The sequence below is a fragment of the Cryptotermes secundus genome, unplaced genomic scaffold (genome assembly GCF_002891405.2).
Source record: "Cryptotermes secundus unplaced genomic scaffold, Csec_1.0 scaffold499, whole genome shotgun sequence".
Lineage (NCBI taxonomy): Eukaryota > Metazoa > Arthropoda > Insecta > Blattodea > Kalotermitidae > Cryptotermes > Cryptotermes secundus.
The window spans coordinates 1111915-1129102 of record NW_019738354.1 but is presented as its reverse complement, the minus strand read 5'-3'; the positions used below and the strand labels follow the sequence as shown (position 1 = coordinate 1129102).

The 17188-nt window shown below is 40.4% G+C and overlaps 1 protein-coding gene across 5 annotated transcripts; it reads right to left on the bottom strand.

Moving 5' to 3' along the window:
* Positions 1-171: 171 nt before the first annotated feature.
* Positions 172-16205, bottom strand: LOC111870813. 5 transcript variants are annotated; one of them, XM_023863373.2, is made up of 6 exons: positions 16071-16205; positions 13706-13815; positions 12030-12128; positions 11021-11060; positions 1777-1899; positions 172-548 (listed from the first exon to the last, which is right to left on the bottom strand). In XM_023863373.2, the coding sequence occupies exons 2-6, from the start codon at positions 13805-13807 to the stop codon at positions 403-405; spliced, it is 510 nt and encodes a 169-aa protein (XP_023719141.1). In that variant the 5' UTR covers positions 13808-13815; positions 16071-16205; the 3' UTR covers positions 172-402. The 5 variants fall into 5 exon arrangements, with proteins under 5 accessions (XP_023719141.1, XP_033609892.1, XP_023719142.1 ...); XM_033754001.1 differs by having other exon boundaries at positions 13706-13812; XM_023863374.2 differs by lacking the exon at positions 12030-12128.
* Between the last annotated feature and the right edge of the window lie 983 nt (positions 16206-17188).

Below are 17188 nucleotides of genomic sequence, written 5' to 3'. Positions count from 1 at the left end.
CGCCGCCAACCTCTTCCTGACTGGTACCACCTTCAGATAGTGGTCTGTATCCCAGTCTGCTGCCCTGAACGATCGACATCAAGTATACTTGAATGTAGTCTCCTCTCTGTGGATATGTAGTGGTAGTTTAACAAAATTAAAAATGAATATTTACACTTCTATTAATTGTATTTGATGTTATTAAATTTATAAACAAATTGTTACGTACACAACCACGTTCTATATTTACTCTCTAAATACAAAGTTACATGAAAGCTTCCGTATCATTGATCAGTTATTCTTTAACGCACTGTCCGTTAGAATATCTCTTCACAAGAATGGTTGGTTTGGATCTTTGCCGAATTTAAAGTCAGTTCATTGAATAGTTACATTGATTTGGCCGTTTCATCTTCAAGAGAGACTTCAGAAAGAAGTGCTGTATTTGCATCCAAGTGAATATCGTTTTGGATGGTCAAAGCTGGGTGCACTGTCCGGACTTGGAAATGTCTGTTGTAATTTAGGGATCTCTTGAAACACGAGAGACGAGTAGTCTGGCGGGGGTTGGTAAGCTGCAAGAGAAGAACAGGGATTAATGCGGGAAAATAGCAACATTGATTATGATTAAGTCGGCATTTATTCGAATATAGATTTTAAGGTTCTCACAGCGATAATGATGAAGAGTCATATTTTCTGGGAAAAGATGCAATGTAGCCCGTTGAAAATAAACCGACGTTTCTGACTAACCTGCCGACTCCATCTTCAGGGCCGAATAATAAGCCAGTCACGAAACTGGAGTGATGCAGGTAGCAAAGAAAGCTTGTGTAACGCTCGTTGGATGTTTCTTCATGGATCAATTGAAAATGATGATATTGAAAATCATTTCCGAACTTCCTGTCTTCATCAGCTACAGATGATTTGATGTCTTATTCCGGGTAACTCTATGACTGTTTCTCCAAGTTAAGATGAATTTTTGGCTCAAAGTAACGTATAATTGGAGAAGCTGAACCGTCCTTAACATTTAAAGTAGCATTTTTCTGGATGTGACGCCGTGTAATCTAATATATAGCTTCCAATGTTACGAAGGAATGTTCTGCCTCCATCATCAATGTAAAGAGTAAGCGAACGTTGAGAAAATTATACGGACATACGGAAAAAATGTCCGGACCGCAGGTCTGAGCGAAGTAATGGGGAAAATAAGAAAAGAGTAAAGCATATTTGTCATTTAGAAGGGACGTTTTGCAGAAGCAGCGTGAATTGGAGAAATAGAAATTATGAGTGTCAGTCGGGGTTGAGGGATGTCAGGAGGAAGGGCATGTGGAAGTAATGGTAATTTAAACGGTTATTTTTGAAGGGCGTAGTGAAAGGGAGGAAAGATAAAGCACCCACAGGCACTGATAACAAAAAGTTGGTAACTATATACCAGACTGCAAGGTGTCACATCTCAGACGACAGTGATGTTCCTAGTCACATCCGTAAGAACCTCAAATATCAGGACAGAAGAATAAAATAATAATTTCATGGTCTCGTTTTTTTCAAACTGTTGAATTCAGTGGTCGTCATAATATTAAGCGTGGGCGAATACTGCAGAAAGTCCACAAATGCCTTTACTTTAAATTTAGGTGTCAACCAGTAAAAACTTTCCGGTATAGACTGCATTTCTTATCACAGAATAAATGGTCCTTGTTTTTTTTATGCGTGTATGAAACGAAAATCGGCTACAAATAAAATTTCGTTGTGCGAAGTTTTTAAGCAGATTTTCGTTTTTCTTTTGATTATCACCGACGGACCCTTACACACCTGGTGGCGGATGAGCATACAAGTAGGCCGGGTTCGTTGAAAGCGGGCAATCCGACGAGACACCGGAGCAGAAGGGACAAGTGACTCTGTTAGGAATCTCTACAATTGTCACGGTTGGAATCTCTGGAAAGAAAAAAAAAGGAGACGATGCATTGTAATCAGCTCAATAACCAAACTGTCAGTCTCTAACAGCGTAAAATTCGACACTGCGTCTGGTCCTAGAGCAGTACAGTGTAGCTCAAATCCTCACAACCTAATCTTTTATCCCTGTCTTCATGTTAAAGTTTATTTATATATAATCCACTAAGCCTCTTTAGGATAATTGAGGAGTTGTTTCAAGTAAATAGCGGTTCCGGTCTAGAAAACCGAAATTAACGGCCGTGGGGATTCGTTGCTCTGACTGCACGACACCCTCTATCTGCTAAAGTTAGCACTAACTTCGCCGACAAGCGGCGGTCGCTCGGTCGGTATAGTTCGCTTGCGGACTAAAATCATGGAGTTTTTTAAATCGCTTATCGAACGACGCTTCCAGTACTTGAGGTTGTATGGCGTACAGTTGTAGGATGATCAGAGGGTAATTCATTGGAGAGTAAAACAAAGGAAGTGATGGTGACCTAATTTGAAATATTCTCTCAAGGAATTTGCCTGAAAGGACGGAGGAAAACCACGGTAAACATCAAAGATGAGAACCGACGCACCCGATAACTCCCGATTACCGCGAGTTTCAGTTTCTCAGCTTCTTAACAGTTTAATACTTTTCCATAAATAATGGTGTCACCTTACAACTGCTTTGCTTCCAGCCCCAAAGCCGGTCTGACATAGTGGCGGCCAAAATAAAAATGTCTGCCACTATCGGTAGTTGATCCTCATTTGTCCAGATTATATTATTATAGCCTGCTGACTGAGGCCATTACAAACCTGCAATCAAAATGTTATATTTATATCTTTTTTGCTATTGAGTGTTACGTTTCCCGTGACGGCCATCTTGAACGTGTGAATAACAATCATATACCGTAAATTTAAAATTCTAATTCATGTGGGTCACATTCAGACATCAATTTATAAACCGTCTCTTGCAGTCAATGCTATGTCGTCTACTGACATCCAGCTAATCTACAGGTGCAATTGTAAAAGCCTAAGGATAAGCTTATACGTTGGAATCTCGTGTTACTTTCTACTAATTACGTGTATTTCCAATATGGTTTTACATGTCATTATAAGCCAGTTGGTTAAACTTACGCGGTGCAGTCTCCGTGCTACTGTCGGAACAGCATCGTTTGTAGCATATCAACATCATCGTGGCAATTCCGAAACAAGTGATACAGAACATCCCAACTGCAAATTCGGGAGTGCTAAATAGAGACAAAAATGTTAAGGCAGTGAGACGTTGGATTCTCAGGACGTTGAGTATTAAGACTGCAGTCTTATAAAATATGATGCCGTCTACCAGACCCTGGGGTGTCACATCCCAGAAGACCGTAGCTTAGATTATTACAAGCATCAGTATTATATCATCACACTGGTCGGGGAGGCTGAAGAATATAAGCGACATGGCGGGGCGAGGAGACAAATGCGCATCGCGTCATCAGCAAACCATGGTGCAACTTATTTATAGGGCCGAGTGCTCGGTCGGCGAGACCGCGATCCAGCTATTGCATACTACATCTTAAGGAAATTAGAAGGCGAAATTTTGTTTCAGTTTGTAAGCATCACGCAATGAGAACGTACATTTATATAGAAATAGAATTATAGATCCATGCACTCTTAATATCGTCACTCGATGGAGGTCAATGAGGGACGTTATTCGTGAAACGGCTCTCTATGGGATATGAGCCGACCTGCACATAGAGGCTGCGCAGACAAGCGTCGTATTCTTATAGAAAATCGACCTTCACTTAGCGGATTTGTGCCTATGGTGATTATTGTGTTATGGGATGTGACCCCGTATATTGTAGGCTGACCAATTCCATCAATCACATTAATGAAAGATATCACCATAGAAACAAACTTTGCGGAACGACATAGAAGAATCCTAGGGAATTTTGTAGCGTAGTTGGTTGGGGCACTATGCTACAAGCCGGAAGTTCGCGGGTTGAATTCCCAATAAGGTCATTGGATTTTTTCAATTGACCTAAACCTTTCAACCGTACTATGGCCCTGGGGTCGACTCAGCCTCTAACAGAAATTAGTACCAGGAATTTTATTGGGGTGTGGGGGGGTATAGGAAGGCCGGCGTGTAGGGCTGACAACCTCACCGCCATCTACGAGCCGATTATCTAGAAAATGTGAGAGCCTCGACGTCTCACAACCCTATGAGCCTCCGCGGCCTGTTACAGGGATAGCTTTACCCTTTTTTTACTGTAAAAGAATCCCTTATAATCTAGTACCTTATTGAAATGTTTCGATTTAATATAATTAAAGAAAAGATTATTCACTTCTTAAAATTTGAACTTGGTTTTAATATATTATTTATTTTAGTAGACCTTACATACATAACTCAGTCAGTATAACAACCAGACTAAGGGCGAGACGACCAAGGAATAGGGATTCGATTCCCAGCAAGAACAATATATTTTCCTTTCTTTACAGCGTCTTGACCGGCTTTGAGCCTACCATTTTCCTACCCATTAAGTACCGGCAGTTGTCTTCCTGGGGTTAAAGCGGCCAGGATCTTGAAGCTGAGTATTCACATACATCTAGTGTCGAGGTTTAAAATGCATGACACTATACATCGGTAACCGTGGCGCGATGCTTAATTAAAAGCAGTAACAGCTTTACATTTACCTTGAACTTACTGAACCTTAGTACTCGAGGAATGGTTAATGAACAAAAGAAGCAGTAAAGGTGTCTACTTTACCTTAGGCTACTACAAGACACAGACGACAGATGGACGCTCAGCAACAGCAGAATTTGAAATGCGGAACGCTGCCTTGTCATTTCCAATATGTCTGTTAATGAACTGAAGCGTGGTCTTCAAGTTAGACTGCAGAGTGCGCACTTCAGGATCACTGGCTCGGTTGTACTATCAGATATTACATTGTACATCTGATTATTGAGCTGTTCTTATCAAGTATATATATCTTACCTATCAGTATTCACTACGGCTCTGCCTTACCGTCAACACGCAGATGATTTCAATTACTTTTATGTACAGCTTTCAGATATAAGAGCATAACACATTAACTTGGAAGTTGATTTGACGTAAGACAGGCCTAATTGCTATAAGTAAGGGATTTTATTCTTCATATTATTTACATAATTTATTAATGGTCATGTTATTATTGATTACTATTATAAATATATACCGATCACGGTGGCCGCGCGGTTCAAGGCATGAACTGTCTTCGCCAGCTCGAACACCGGGATCTTGGGTTCGAATCCCACTGAAGGCATGGATGTCTGTGTTTATTCTACTTGTGTTGTTCTGTATGTAGGTAGCGGCTTTGCGACGGGCTGATCCCCCGTCCAAGGAGCCCTGTCGGATATGTATAGGATTAAGAAACTGAAAAAGCAGCCAAGGTCGAAAGGGCTGTAGAACCATATAGAACGAGAGAGAGAGAGAGAGAGATCTACAACTATATTTCGCACACTTGCATTTGGCGAGGTGCGTTTGAGAGTTCCCAGGAACTAAACTTTACAGATTTTATAGTGTGTTTATGTAAACTCACCCTGCAGACTTGTCACGCCATGTTACAATTACGTCTGATATCGTAACCAAACCTGGATAATATGACGAGGAGGTTTCGGAGGTAATAGTTCGAACTTCAGAGAAAACGGGTAACCTTTTTGCCATGTACGTAGACACCGATATATTGGTCTGACAGATGTACGTTGGCACCCGCCCGTCCACATGCTCAATTGTGCTCGTATTATACATAATTATATTCAGTTATATTGAATTTTATTTCTTATAAAATATATTGACATAATCCTAAGCGAATTTATGCGGTAGAGCAAACAATTCATTCCCTGTGTTGTCTGTTAGCCGAACCTGAGTTTCGTGCAAATATATTAAATTTCTATGGAGGTCGCCATAGGTGTACTATTTTAGTGGGGACTCAAGCCCCTCTCCTTGTCCATAGGTTTCGTTGCCCTGACTGTTATATGTTTTTATAATTTGATATGCAAGTTTATTTTCAAAGACGTATCAGTGTAGAAAATATTGTATTAAATATTGCAGGATGCTAACGTCCCCGGACCAAGAATCGAAATCATGTCTTCCCAAATACGAAGCAGGAGTGTTCACGTCTGGACCACTATTGGTAAGTGTAACCAAATTCAAGATTTTTTACATCTGTTTAGTTCATAATCTTTACATTTCCTTGCACTATCTGCAGACTTAAATTTCGAGAGTTATGAGTCTATAATGTGTTGAATGGGTTTCAGACTTGCTTTTTCCACTCTGGAAATGTAGTATTAATTGAAACACGTATTTGAGAACATACTCGTAATGCTGAAAAGGGCATTTAAACCTGTGACAGATAAAAGAAAAATAAACTGAACAAAGTTACATAATAAGGAGTTTTATCATATGCCTCCCTCGATGCTCATGTCATGACTCTGACCTCGTGATATGGATATATTCCACGGCCATGATCTCACTTATTCGCAGGGCAAAGAACACTTCTTACGTGTTCTTTCCACAGATGAAACTTTGATAACACTAGATCTGTAATGTCGTGTATGAAAGCAAAGTGGATGTCACCATAACAACGGATACTGCGGTCAGGACAGTCCAGAATCAATTGAACTTCTTCTGTGAACCCTGAATATTGTGATATTATGCGCATACAGAAGTGTGACTAAACACAACATGACTGACAGACATTTGAATTTCCGTCGGAGATATAAATACTGACATACTGCTAACGTGTATTTTGTTTTTTAAGTTTTCACTGCAGTGACTGTTCACATTGTGATCTGGTCCTTTTCTACTTCAGGCCTCAATCCTGAAGACTACATGGTGTCACAATTCAGAAGGCTAATATCTTAATACCATTAATAGTACCAGTTAAATAATAAGCTGTTTTCGTGGTATTTTTTTAAATTGTTTCATTTTGGTCCGTTACACTATCAATCACAAAGTTAATAGAAAGTCCGTCGAGTGTAACAATTTGTAGGTCACTTTTTATTATTATTTCTGCCTTACATGTTTCGGTTTGATACAACCATCATCAGAGGCACTTGCTATAATTATGGAAACACTGTGTACACAGTGTGCTATGTACACAGCACACAGCACACAGGAACACATCAAACCATAAGCCATACAACCTCAAGCTGACGTCTCCCGTCTTCGGGATGAATTAACAAGGAGGAGTTCAGCATTTATATCAAATATTTTAACATTTTAGCGTTTTAACTTAAAAAATAGGTTCGGATGAAAAGTGAAAACTTGAGAGTATACTCAACTATCTTAGCATGTTTTGTGCTTTTACACTTCAACATATTGTAGCAGCGTCCACACGGCAAACATAATCGTGAAACATCAAAAAACAGCGACAGTGTTTCCATAATTATAGCAAGTGCCTCTGATGATGGTTGTGTCAAACCCAAACATGTAAGGCAGAAATAATAATAAAAAGTGACCTACAAATTGTTACACTCGACGGACTTTCTATTAACTTTGTTTTCGTGGTTTTCCTCAATTCATCCAGGCGAATGCTAGGATAGTGCCTTAACTTAGACTACAGCTTCTTCTATCCGCATGCGCTACATTTCATTAATCAGTAGCGTCTAATCATTTGACACTTAAAATATTATGAGGTACTGTCAGTTTCTATAAATAAATCATAAATAGGAAATTTAGGAATAGGATCCGGTAGTCTGATCCTCAGCACTGGAATTTCCCTAAGTCGATCCAAGGAACATACATTTTCCTTTGAGGACCACGGTTCGAACGTCTCTTGGTGAGTCGAGTTTCGTTCTTTCAACATGTCCTTACGTTTCTTCCTGCGGTCCGAAGTTCAGTGTACAGTCCTACAAGCTTCTGTGCACATCTTTATCGAAATCGTACTTTAATCTACATATTTAAGGGGAAAAAAGTACGCAAAATTAAATGATGCAATAGTAACGAAACTATATGCATCCAAACATCACTATTCTCGGAATTATCATTTCTGACTGGAGACAGCTTTAACCTTACTGAAAGGCCGCGCCATAGCTCAAGCGGTTAGTCGCCGTCTTCCCACCGCGGCGGCCCGGGTTCGATCCCGGGGTGTGGTCAAATGGGATTTGTGGTGGACAAAGTGGCGCTGGGGCGGGTTTTCTCTGAGTACTTCGGTTTCCCCTGCCAATCTTCATTCCACCAAATTCTCCATCATCATAATCACCCGGGGCAGGTACAATAGGTCAATCAGTGGCCGCCTTGCCGAGTGGACCCAGTTGGACTCCACCCCCCAGTAAGCGAACTAAAAAAAAGTCTTACTGAAGCTGGATGACCTTCCGCGAATGTTCGGACAATTGGCATTAGCACTTAATTAAGCTTGTGCGTGGTGCATGATTCGAGCTCTTTTTATATCGATAGGTAGCATAACTTGTATTAATGATTTGGCAGCAACAAAAGATTTAGTGAAATCCTAAGTGTGGCATTGTACAAACTGAGGATGTGTGATTGCCCATTAACGAAATGGAAATCAACACCTACCACGATTGTTATTAGCCTTTTACTTTTACTTACTATTTTTAACATGCTTTCCTTATTTTGAAAAAAATGAAGGTAGGCTTGTGCGATCTTAATGCTCTGTGTCTGTAATCCTCCCCTCCCACAAATTATTGAATACCTGTGACAATCTTTCTGAAACTTGGTATTTACATCATGGCACCTGGGCCCTTCTCAACAGCGTACTTCATAAATTCCTCCCATCAGTCTGTGTGTCTGTACGTGTATCACCTTATCGTTGCTAGGCAACGGCTTGCTGAGAACGTTACTGTTGCAATAAATATACCACTCAACAATAGAAGAATTGTTGGACGCGTCGATTTCTATGCAATCGGTGCCGTATCAAAGAAAAGTAGGAAATTAGTTCTTATCTTGTTTTGCTGTATGATTGCCTTGGTCTCCTTTAAACAGATGCTTATAGTTTTCTAACTTACTAATTTTATGTTGCCTCCTTGTCTCTTAAATCATTCTCTACATCACCCACATTATAAATCTAAAGTGCTTTGTTGTATAGATTACAATGTCTAGTATTTTCACTAGGACGAGGTGTGCAGGGCATGTAGCACGAATGGCGGAGAAAAGGAATGCATATAGGATATAGGTGGGAAATCCAGAATGAAAGAGACCACTTGGAAGACCAAGGCATAGGTGGGTGGATAATATTAAAATGGATCTTAGAGAGATAGGATGGGATTGTTTGGATTGGATTGATCTGGCTCAGGATAGGGACCAGTGGAGGGCTCTTGTGAACACGGTAATAAACTTTCGGGTTCCATAAAATGCTGGGAAATTCTTGAGTAGCTGCAGAATTGGCGGATCCTCAAGAAGGGCTCAGCTCTATAAGTAAGTATTTTCACTTCCCCTCTCATCTCTGAGGCTTACTTATTTCATCTACCAAATTCAGAGAAACAATCCCGACAGTATTTATCCTTGTACTTTATTTTACTTGTCTTACCTGTGACCATTAAGGGTTGGAACGACACTTTCTCATAAAGAGACTCATCAGTCAATTTTACTGAAGTTTTTATGTCACTGATAAGCGTATTAAGAGCTTTAATTCCTGCAATGTACTTCAGAGGAGTGAGCACTGGTTTTCTCCCCTTTCTTCGGTTTTCCCTTGCTTCACTATTGCTTCATATTCATTTATCACCGCCAGTGATAGCTGTGATGGGGCATCACATTTTAGTATCAGCCGTTTTAAAACAGGAGCCTCATCTCTACCTGGCATTTGACTGGGTGGGGAAGTTTTAGCTTAGTTGCCTTTAGTGTATACAAACAAAGAGACTTTGCAGATAAATGCGTTAAATATTTATTTTACATAATTTAAAATACACGAAACCATATTAATATTCTGTTAAACCAGTCTTATGTTTCAGTCTTATTTATGAGTGTTTTTTTTTTCGTTTCATGTCACAAATTGAAACAGCAGATTTACAAATCGCATAGCAAACGATAAATATTCTGACTTCAGAAAGTTACTTCATATTTCAGCTTAATAATCTAAGTGCAATAAATCTCTCACGTGGAATTAAGACAGAAATTTATATCTGACATTTTTACCCTACATGTAAGATTAACAATTAAATCATCGAACTGGTTCATATTTCACCAAACAGTATAATTTATATTTTATTTATATTAAATAATTATGCCAGGCAAGAATAATGACGTCAAATCCAATAAAAGTCCATCTACTCTATGAACCAGGGCAGGGAACCTTATACGTAGGCAGCCTTACGGAAGAAAAGGCGTGTGAAAATACGTATGAATTTGCCACTGGCATAAGAATACTGATAGTATGTTAGAAATACGTAGAACCTGGTAATATTCTAATGGCCGATCACAGTGGGCGCGCGGTCTAAGGCATGAAATGTCTTCACCCGCTCGAACAGTGGGATCGTAGGTTTGAATCCCGCTCAAAGTATGGATGTCGGTTTATTCTGTGTTTGTGTTAGGTAGCGGCCTTACGACGGGCTGATCCTCTGTCTAAGGAGTCCTACCGACTGCCTTAGATTAAGCAACTGATGTGAAACGAAGCGTTTCACGGAAGCCTTATGCTCCAATGAGGGAGCAACAGGAAAAGATGAAGAAGAAAAAGAAGAAGATTCTAATGGTGACGTGACTGTCTAGGTCACAAACTGAAGATGACGGGCTCTCGTTCCCATAGCAGTTGGAGTGTGTCATATTTTTATGGATATAAGCCCAATTTCACATGATTGCTAATTAAATGTAGTTATTTTGAAAACAGTTGATCTTAACAAACATGTAACATGCATCATACGTTTACTATAAAGTAAACCTTGCTGCTCCGAGTATATGTAAAAGAGCAGTGCATGTGTTCCTGACTAGACTGGAATTAGATTTAGCTCATGAACTTCAGGAAAGCATGACAGAAGAGGAGTGATGTCATGCATACAAATTAGTAGGCAAATGCAAGGAACTAAGAGGGTCCTCATGCATTCTTTGAAGCCCGTGTGAAGGACTGACGAGTTGAGTCTTGAAGTTTCCTAGCGACGTCTGTTGTTTCCCTGTAGTCTGACTGCGGTGTACCTTGACATACACTTTGTCCGCAAGTTGGCTTACCTTTAAGGCGATTTGAGCATAGCAACTGCTGGCGGAAGAACTGCGGAATAAAAAGAACGACATATCAGTGAGAGTAACACATGCAAGATACCTGAAGTTTATAGGCTGTGGAAATTTAGACTGTGATTGTATTGACAATATACAGTTAGGTAGGTGGTTATCGACGTTTCGCAAGAACCTGCTGCCTCAATCATCATCCTGAAGATATATTGTAAAACATCTGAAGGACTCTTTATCATTTACGTGAGTTACATAGCGTCAAATAGCAGGACGGTATGCTTAATTGGATACAGTGAGTAAGGAACCGGACCTGGTCTATTGTAGCTCTTTCAGGATGGCTGTAAAAGGTAAAGCTCTCTCCATAAGAGACCATGAAGGCCCATAGGGATATGAGAGGTCGAGGCTCTAACAATTTCTAGACATTCGGTTCACAGATGGCGGTAAGATTGTCAGCCTTACGCGCTGGCCCGCCCCTTTAGTTAAAATTCGCTTAATGGTGGTGGAGTCCAACTGGGTCCATTCGACACGGCGGCCACTGATTGTCCTATTGTAGCCTGCCCCAGGTGATTATGATGATGGAGAATTTGGTGGAATGAAGATTGGCAGGGGAAACCGAGGTACTCGGAGAAAACTCGCCCCCAGCGCCACTTTGTCCACCACAATTCCCACTTGACCAGACCCCGGGATCGAACCTGGGGCCGCCGCGGTGGGAAGCCAGCGGCTAACCGCTTGAGCTATGGCGGCCGCCCTTTACCCCCCAAGAAGATTCCTGGTACTCATTTCTGTTAGAGGCTGAGTCGACCCCAGGGCCATAGTGCGGCTGAAATTATTAGGTCAGTTGAAAAATTCAGTGACCTCATCAGGATGGCTGATAGATTCAAATCTAAGACCTCTTAGAGATGAAGTGCTGAAGTTTCATTATGCAGGCACTATGTGTGATCAGATTCTGTCAGGACACTAACACTAATAAGAAGATATATCAGCTTCTGTGTTGTCAATTTATACGAACCTTGTTGCGTTTTCGGAATGCTATGTGGGGGTGGCTCACTGACAGGGGGATCCTCTGCATTTGTGCGCAGGCTCTCTGAGGCCTCTTCTTTACGCTTCCCTACAAGAATAATCACTCCCAGGCCTAAAAATGCAGGACTGTATTATTATATTGTAAAGAAATTAGCTGCTTTTCAGTGATATGTGACTTAATGATGCATAGAGCGAAGTATTTGGTAATTATAAATCTTATTATTCTGTGCAGCCACGGTGATGAATAGCAGAAGAGACGTCAGAAGTCATATAATTTCGTTTTATAGCCTGATTTTATGATAAGATAAATGAACACAATTCAATGATTTTGTCTGTTAAGAGATTAAACCGTTCTATTCTTGTCCATATTGTATTTGAAGTAGATTTATATTTAAGAAATGTCCAGAATATTAATCTAATGCAGACCTATACGTATTCAAAACCTCAAGAAAGAATTTATTGAAATAGGAATAACTCATTTTATATTTTCAGTATAAATGATTTTAGGAAAACCCTGGAAGAATTTGGGGCACTCAGATATTAGGATCTACGTTTGCACATTTCAAACGGTTGGAAACATATTGCTAAGGAGAATATTCGGATTTAAGTAAAAGAAGATGAATGGGGAATGCAGGAGATTAAAAACTGATTTCCTTACTCTATAAGAGGCTAAGTCCCTGCTCAGACACGAAGCCTCGAACTTTCTTTTTCTTCTTTTTTAGTTCGGTTAAGGGTGGGGGTGGAGTCCAGGCGGGTCCACTCGGCACGGCGGCCACTGATTGGCCTATTATACCTGCCCCGGGTGATTATGATGATGGAGAATTTGGTGGAATGAAGATTGGTAGGGGAAACCGAAGTACTCTGAGAAAACTCGCCCAAGCGCCACTTTGTCCACCACAAATCCCGAGCCGCCGCGGTGGGAAGCCAGCGACTAACCGCTTGAGCTACTGCGCGGCCTAAGCCTCGAACTTACAGACCGAATGTGCTGTCCGGTCAGTTCTACCGCACACCTGAGGGGGCTATAATAAACGAGTGTGGAGTAATATTGGAATCATGATTAGACGGGGATAACCGAAGACACTCCGAGAAAACCTTCTCTAGTGTTATTTTGTCCACCACGAATCTCACATGAAGACACCCGGGATGGAACCCGAAGCTACGCCATAAGAAGGCGTTGTCTAACCGCCTGAGATGTGGCGTGGTCCAGAAACACAGTGCATTATCTTACGAGAATTTTTGTGGTATATTCTCGCCTCCTGTTTTATTACAGTGCTCAAAGCAAGGGGGTTACGCTGGGATGGATACGGAAATCGGCTGTAATAATAATCCAATCAACACCTCTGTAGCATAAGAACAACGACTTAGGATAATTAAGATTGTTACTTCCCAGAATATGCAAATTTATCAACAGATTTTGTTTTATAGATCAGTCACTTGCCCTTTAATTGTTACTACAGAGTTTGTTTACTCAATGGAAGTACTAAAAGTATGTTAACATTTTCAAAATAAAATCATGAAATCTATCATAAATCTATTGAGCGCCATGACTGGTTTCTGCCTAGTGCCACGTGGACAGGAGGACGACTCTCAGTCATTAAAAGTATGCCATTGAAATGCAAAACGCCATCCTTAAAGTTCTCTATAGGAATTTCACTCGAAACTTACGTAGGATGTTTTGCTTCGCACATTGCCCGGCACACCAATACAAGTACAAGAGGAAGAAGAGGACAGCCCCAAGCATGCCGAGTGTAATGTAGGCAGAGTCATCGTTTCTGCTGAGAAAGAAAGAAGAACTCAATATAAAAAGTTGTCAGGTTTGCTAGCTCTCCGATTCTTGCGCTCGCGTTATCCGAAACTGAATTCTGATTCCGCTCTTCTTTCGAAATTGATCGAACCTGGGATTTTCCGGATTTTAACTGATATTAGGTTTCGTTCTCATTATTTTTTTTTTAATTTATTGCTAGTCAGGTGGGACTAAGTCCCTTGTACTGCGGCCACTTCTGGTCTATTGTACCAGCCCCAGATGATAGGTGAGAGTGATTGTGGAGCAATTGGTGGAATGAAGACTGGAAGGGGAAACCGAAATACTCGGAGAAAACCTGCCCCAGCGCCACTCTATCCACCACAAATCCCTCTTGACCAGACCCGAGATCGAACCCGGGCTGCCGCGATGGGAAGCCAGCGACTAACCGCTTGAGCTATGGCGCGGGCCATTCGCTCTCTATTTGTATGTAAGTCTGTTGTAAATATTTTATATTTCACGCAGTTTTCTTTTTCTAAATTAGGCCACACTTTTGAGCAGTAAGATCTCCGAAATTAATATAACTATGCACATGAAAAGAATTTTATTGTAATAGTAAAGAACAAACTTTTTTCGTGAAAGTTCCGAATTATTCTATGTGACGTCTCATCCAACACACGGATGGGTATTTCAGCGTTAACCATGACAATAGCTCTGCCCACAGTTCGTGGAGTTTCCGTGGTTTCGGAAGTGGGGCGATGCACTTGGTTCCTGACGTAGACCTACACGAAAATATCTACTGCTGTTAAGTCAGGTGACCGAGGGAGCTGGGGAGTAGGAAATCCGGTATTTTACTTCAGACTGTTATCGGAATTCTGTGATCCCGACAGGTGGATAAACCTCAAGAACGAAAAACTTCCAATGGAATAAAATTTGTTTCATTTCATAATTATACTACTTTCGAAGATATGTTTTGGAAATTTGTGAACTTATATGGAAAGATCCCGTACATAATTACAGCCTCTTACAGTAGAATATGCACCTCGTTAACGTACGTTGATTAAAATTTTATCCAAAATAGTTTTATTAGCAGTCCCCACAAGTGGAAGGTAAGAAGTCAGCATTGTGACACACTGTTTTTCATATTTTATTTAATGGCAGACCTGATGAAGAAATAGGTCCGCTATCACTAACGGAGATTGGAACATCGAGAACATGACATTAGCACTTCTTAATGTAGGAGCCTGACATTTCTGTGACGATGTATCTTCGAGTGATGTCATTTTTGTGTATAATGTGACATGACATCGATCATGCTAGTAACATATTTAACGTACCTTCTTGCAGCTGATTCATCAATTTAGCCAGATATTTTAAATTCTGTTTTGTCATAGATGGTAAGGGGGCACGCGGTAACTTGGTTGGTTGAGGCACTATGCTACAAGTCGGAAGGTCATGGGTTCAAGTCCCGATGAGGTCATTGGATTTTTTTCAACTGACCTAATCCTTCCGGCCGCACTATGGCCCTGGGGTCGACTCAGCCTCTAACAGAAATGAGTACCAGAAATTAATTAAATAATTTTCCTGGGAAGTAAAGCGCGACCGGCGCCTAAGGCTGACAACCTTACCGCCATCTTTGAGCTGATTGTCTAGATAATGTGGGACCCTCAACGTCTCACAACCCTATGGGACTTCACGGCCTGTTACAGGGATAGCTTTACTTTTTACTTTACATAGATGGTAAACATCGCTATTAACTTTGCTATAAAATTTGTGTTGTTATGGAACTCTGGTGTCATGTTTGTTAACTTTTACCGATTGGAAATGACTCTGGGAAACAGATGCGTATTGTGGTCTTCTGAGTTCTAAATTGTGTAGATCGTTAAATTGCTACCAGAGTTTCGGGGAATATAGTATTTACAGTTTCATGGCGGAGATGAATTTATGCTTGATGTGGCTGTGCTATCAATATTTATTGGAATTATAAATCTAAAATTTAAACTTTCAGCTCTCCACTCTTTGATTAAAAATGTAAAGACGTGTTAATTTAATCATATATTTTTCTGGCTTCCAAGGCGGTAGGTGTTGAGATTATGATATTCTGGGTTGTGACACCTGTATATCGACTCTTACATATGAAAGTAGCAGTTAATATCTCCTACAAGACTCTATAGTGTTACAACCAATGTGAAGATCTCAAGTTAATTACTGCTTTAAGTATAATCCGCCAGTTTGTTATGAAGTTGATATTCGAAACTGTAGGTAGGACAAAATACGTATAATACTTGCCTTAACACATCAGAATCATAATCTTCATTCTTTGCTGACATTTTGAACCCTCGAACAATCGAATATACGTAGTTCAGACGAATTTCTGCTCGCTGTTAGTTTGACTACTCTGCCATAAATATGTCTCTCAAGTGATTGATATGGAAAAGGATGCAGAGGTTTTTATTGCGAAGTGGCCTACTGTATCCCACAGAGTGGAGGGTCATAGGTTACGACTGACACGCAATTGATGATCTCGTGCTGGAAATGGTGCATTTACAATATGTCTCTAAAGTCGTCACAAGTGACATTACAGGGCCACTTGAAATACAAGTGATTTACCCACCATTTCGGTTTCTCTACCTTTCTTCTATCCTTTCACCCTATTTTCCTACTTACCAGTGAGAAAAGTAGACTTGTGAGACCACCATGCTGTGCATATGAATACGTATTCCACCATTTCAAATTTGAAGCGTTAGACTGGTTTTCACGAAGCTGTATATGAGCTTTATAACATTGGAAGTCGATATAAGGTCCTACTTTTTAAAATAGAATCAGTAATAACAACATGGCGGGCGCGCGAACTTCTGAGAGGGGAGTGACGCTTACTTTAGGTCGTGAAATGTTGTCTGGTAATAGATCTGTGAAAAATGTGCAAGTTCTGTTGAGATTATGTTTAATTGATTCCGATAACTAATGAACTACTGTGGTCAGGTATGTGTGGTTTTCAAGGAGATAGGCCATAAATATACCTACTCGATTTGTGTGAAATGTTGCTCGTATATGTACTGCTATAAGTATGCCGATGATGTGCAACTCTGGGTTATATCCGACAAAAATTAACTCGTACAGAATCTGTATTTCAAATAATAAATTGTTCATAAAATGAGAATAAAATACCCGTAAACGTAATAAAAGGGTATTGCATGAGATGGAATGTAAATCCAGAAGGAAATAGATTTCATGAGTTCTACTCGAAACTTCTTATTCTGACATACTGAAATAATTTAGTTTCATTCTTCTGCACTGCTTTCTGAATTGCCTCCTTTGTCTCAAAACTTTGTCCACGCAGCTGATCCTTCACAAATCCGAAAAGATGGTAGTCGGACGGTGCCATATCAGGGCTATAGGAGGGGGGT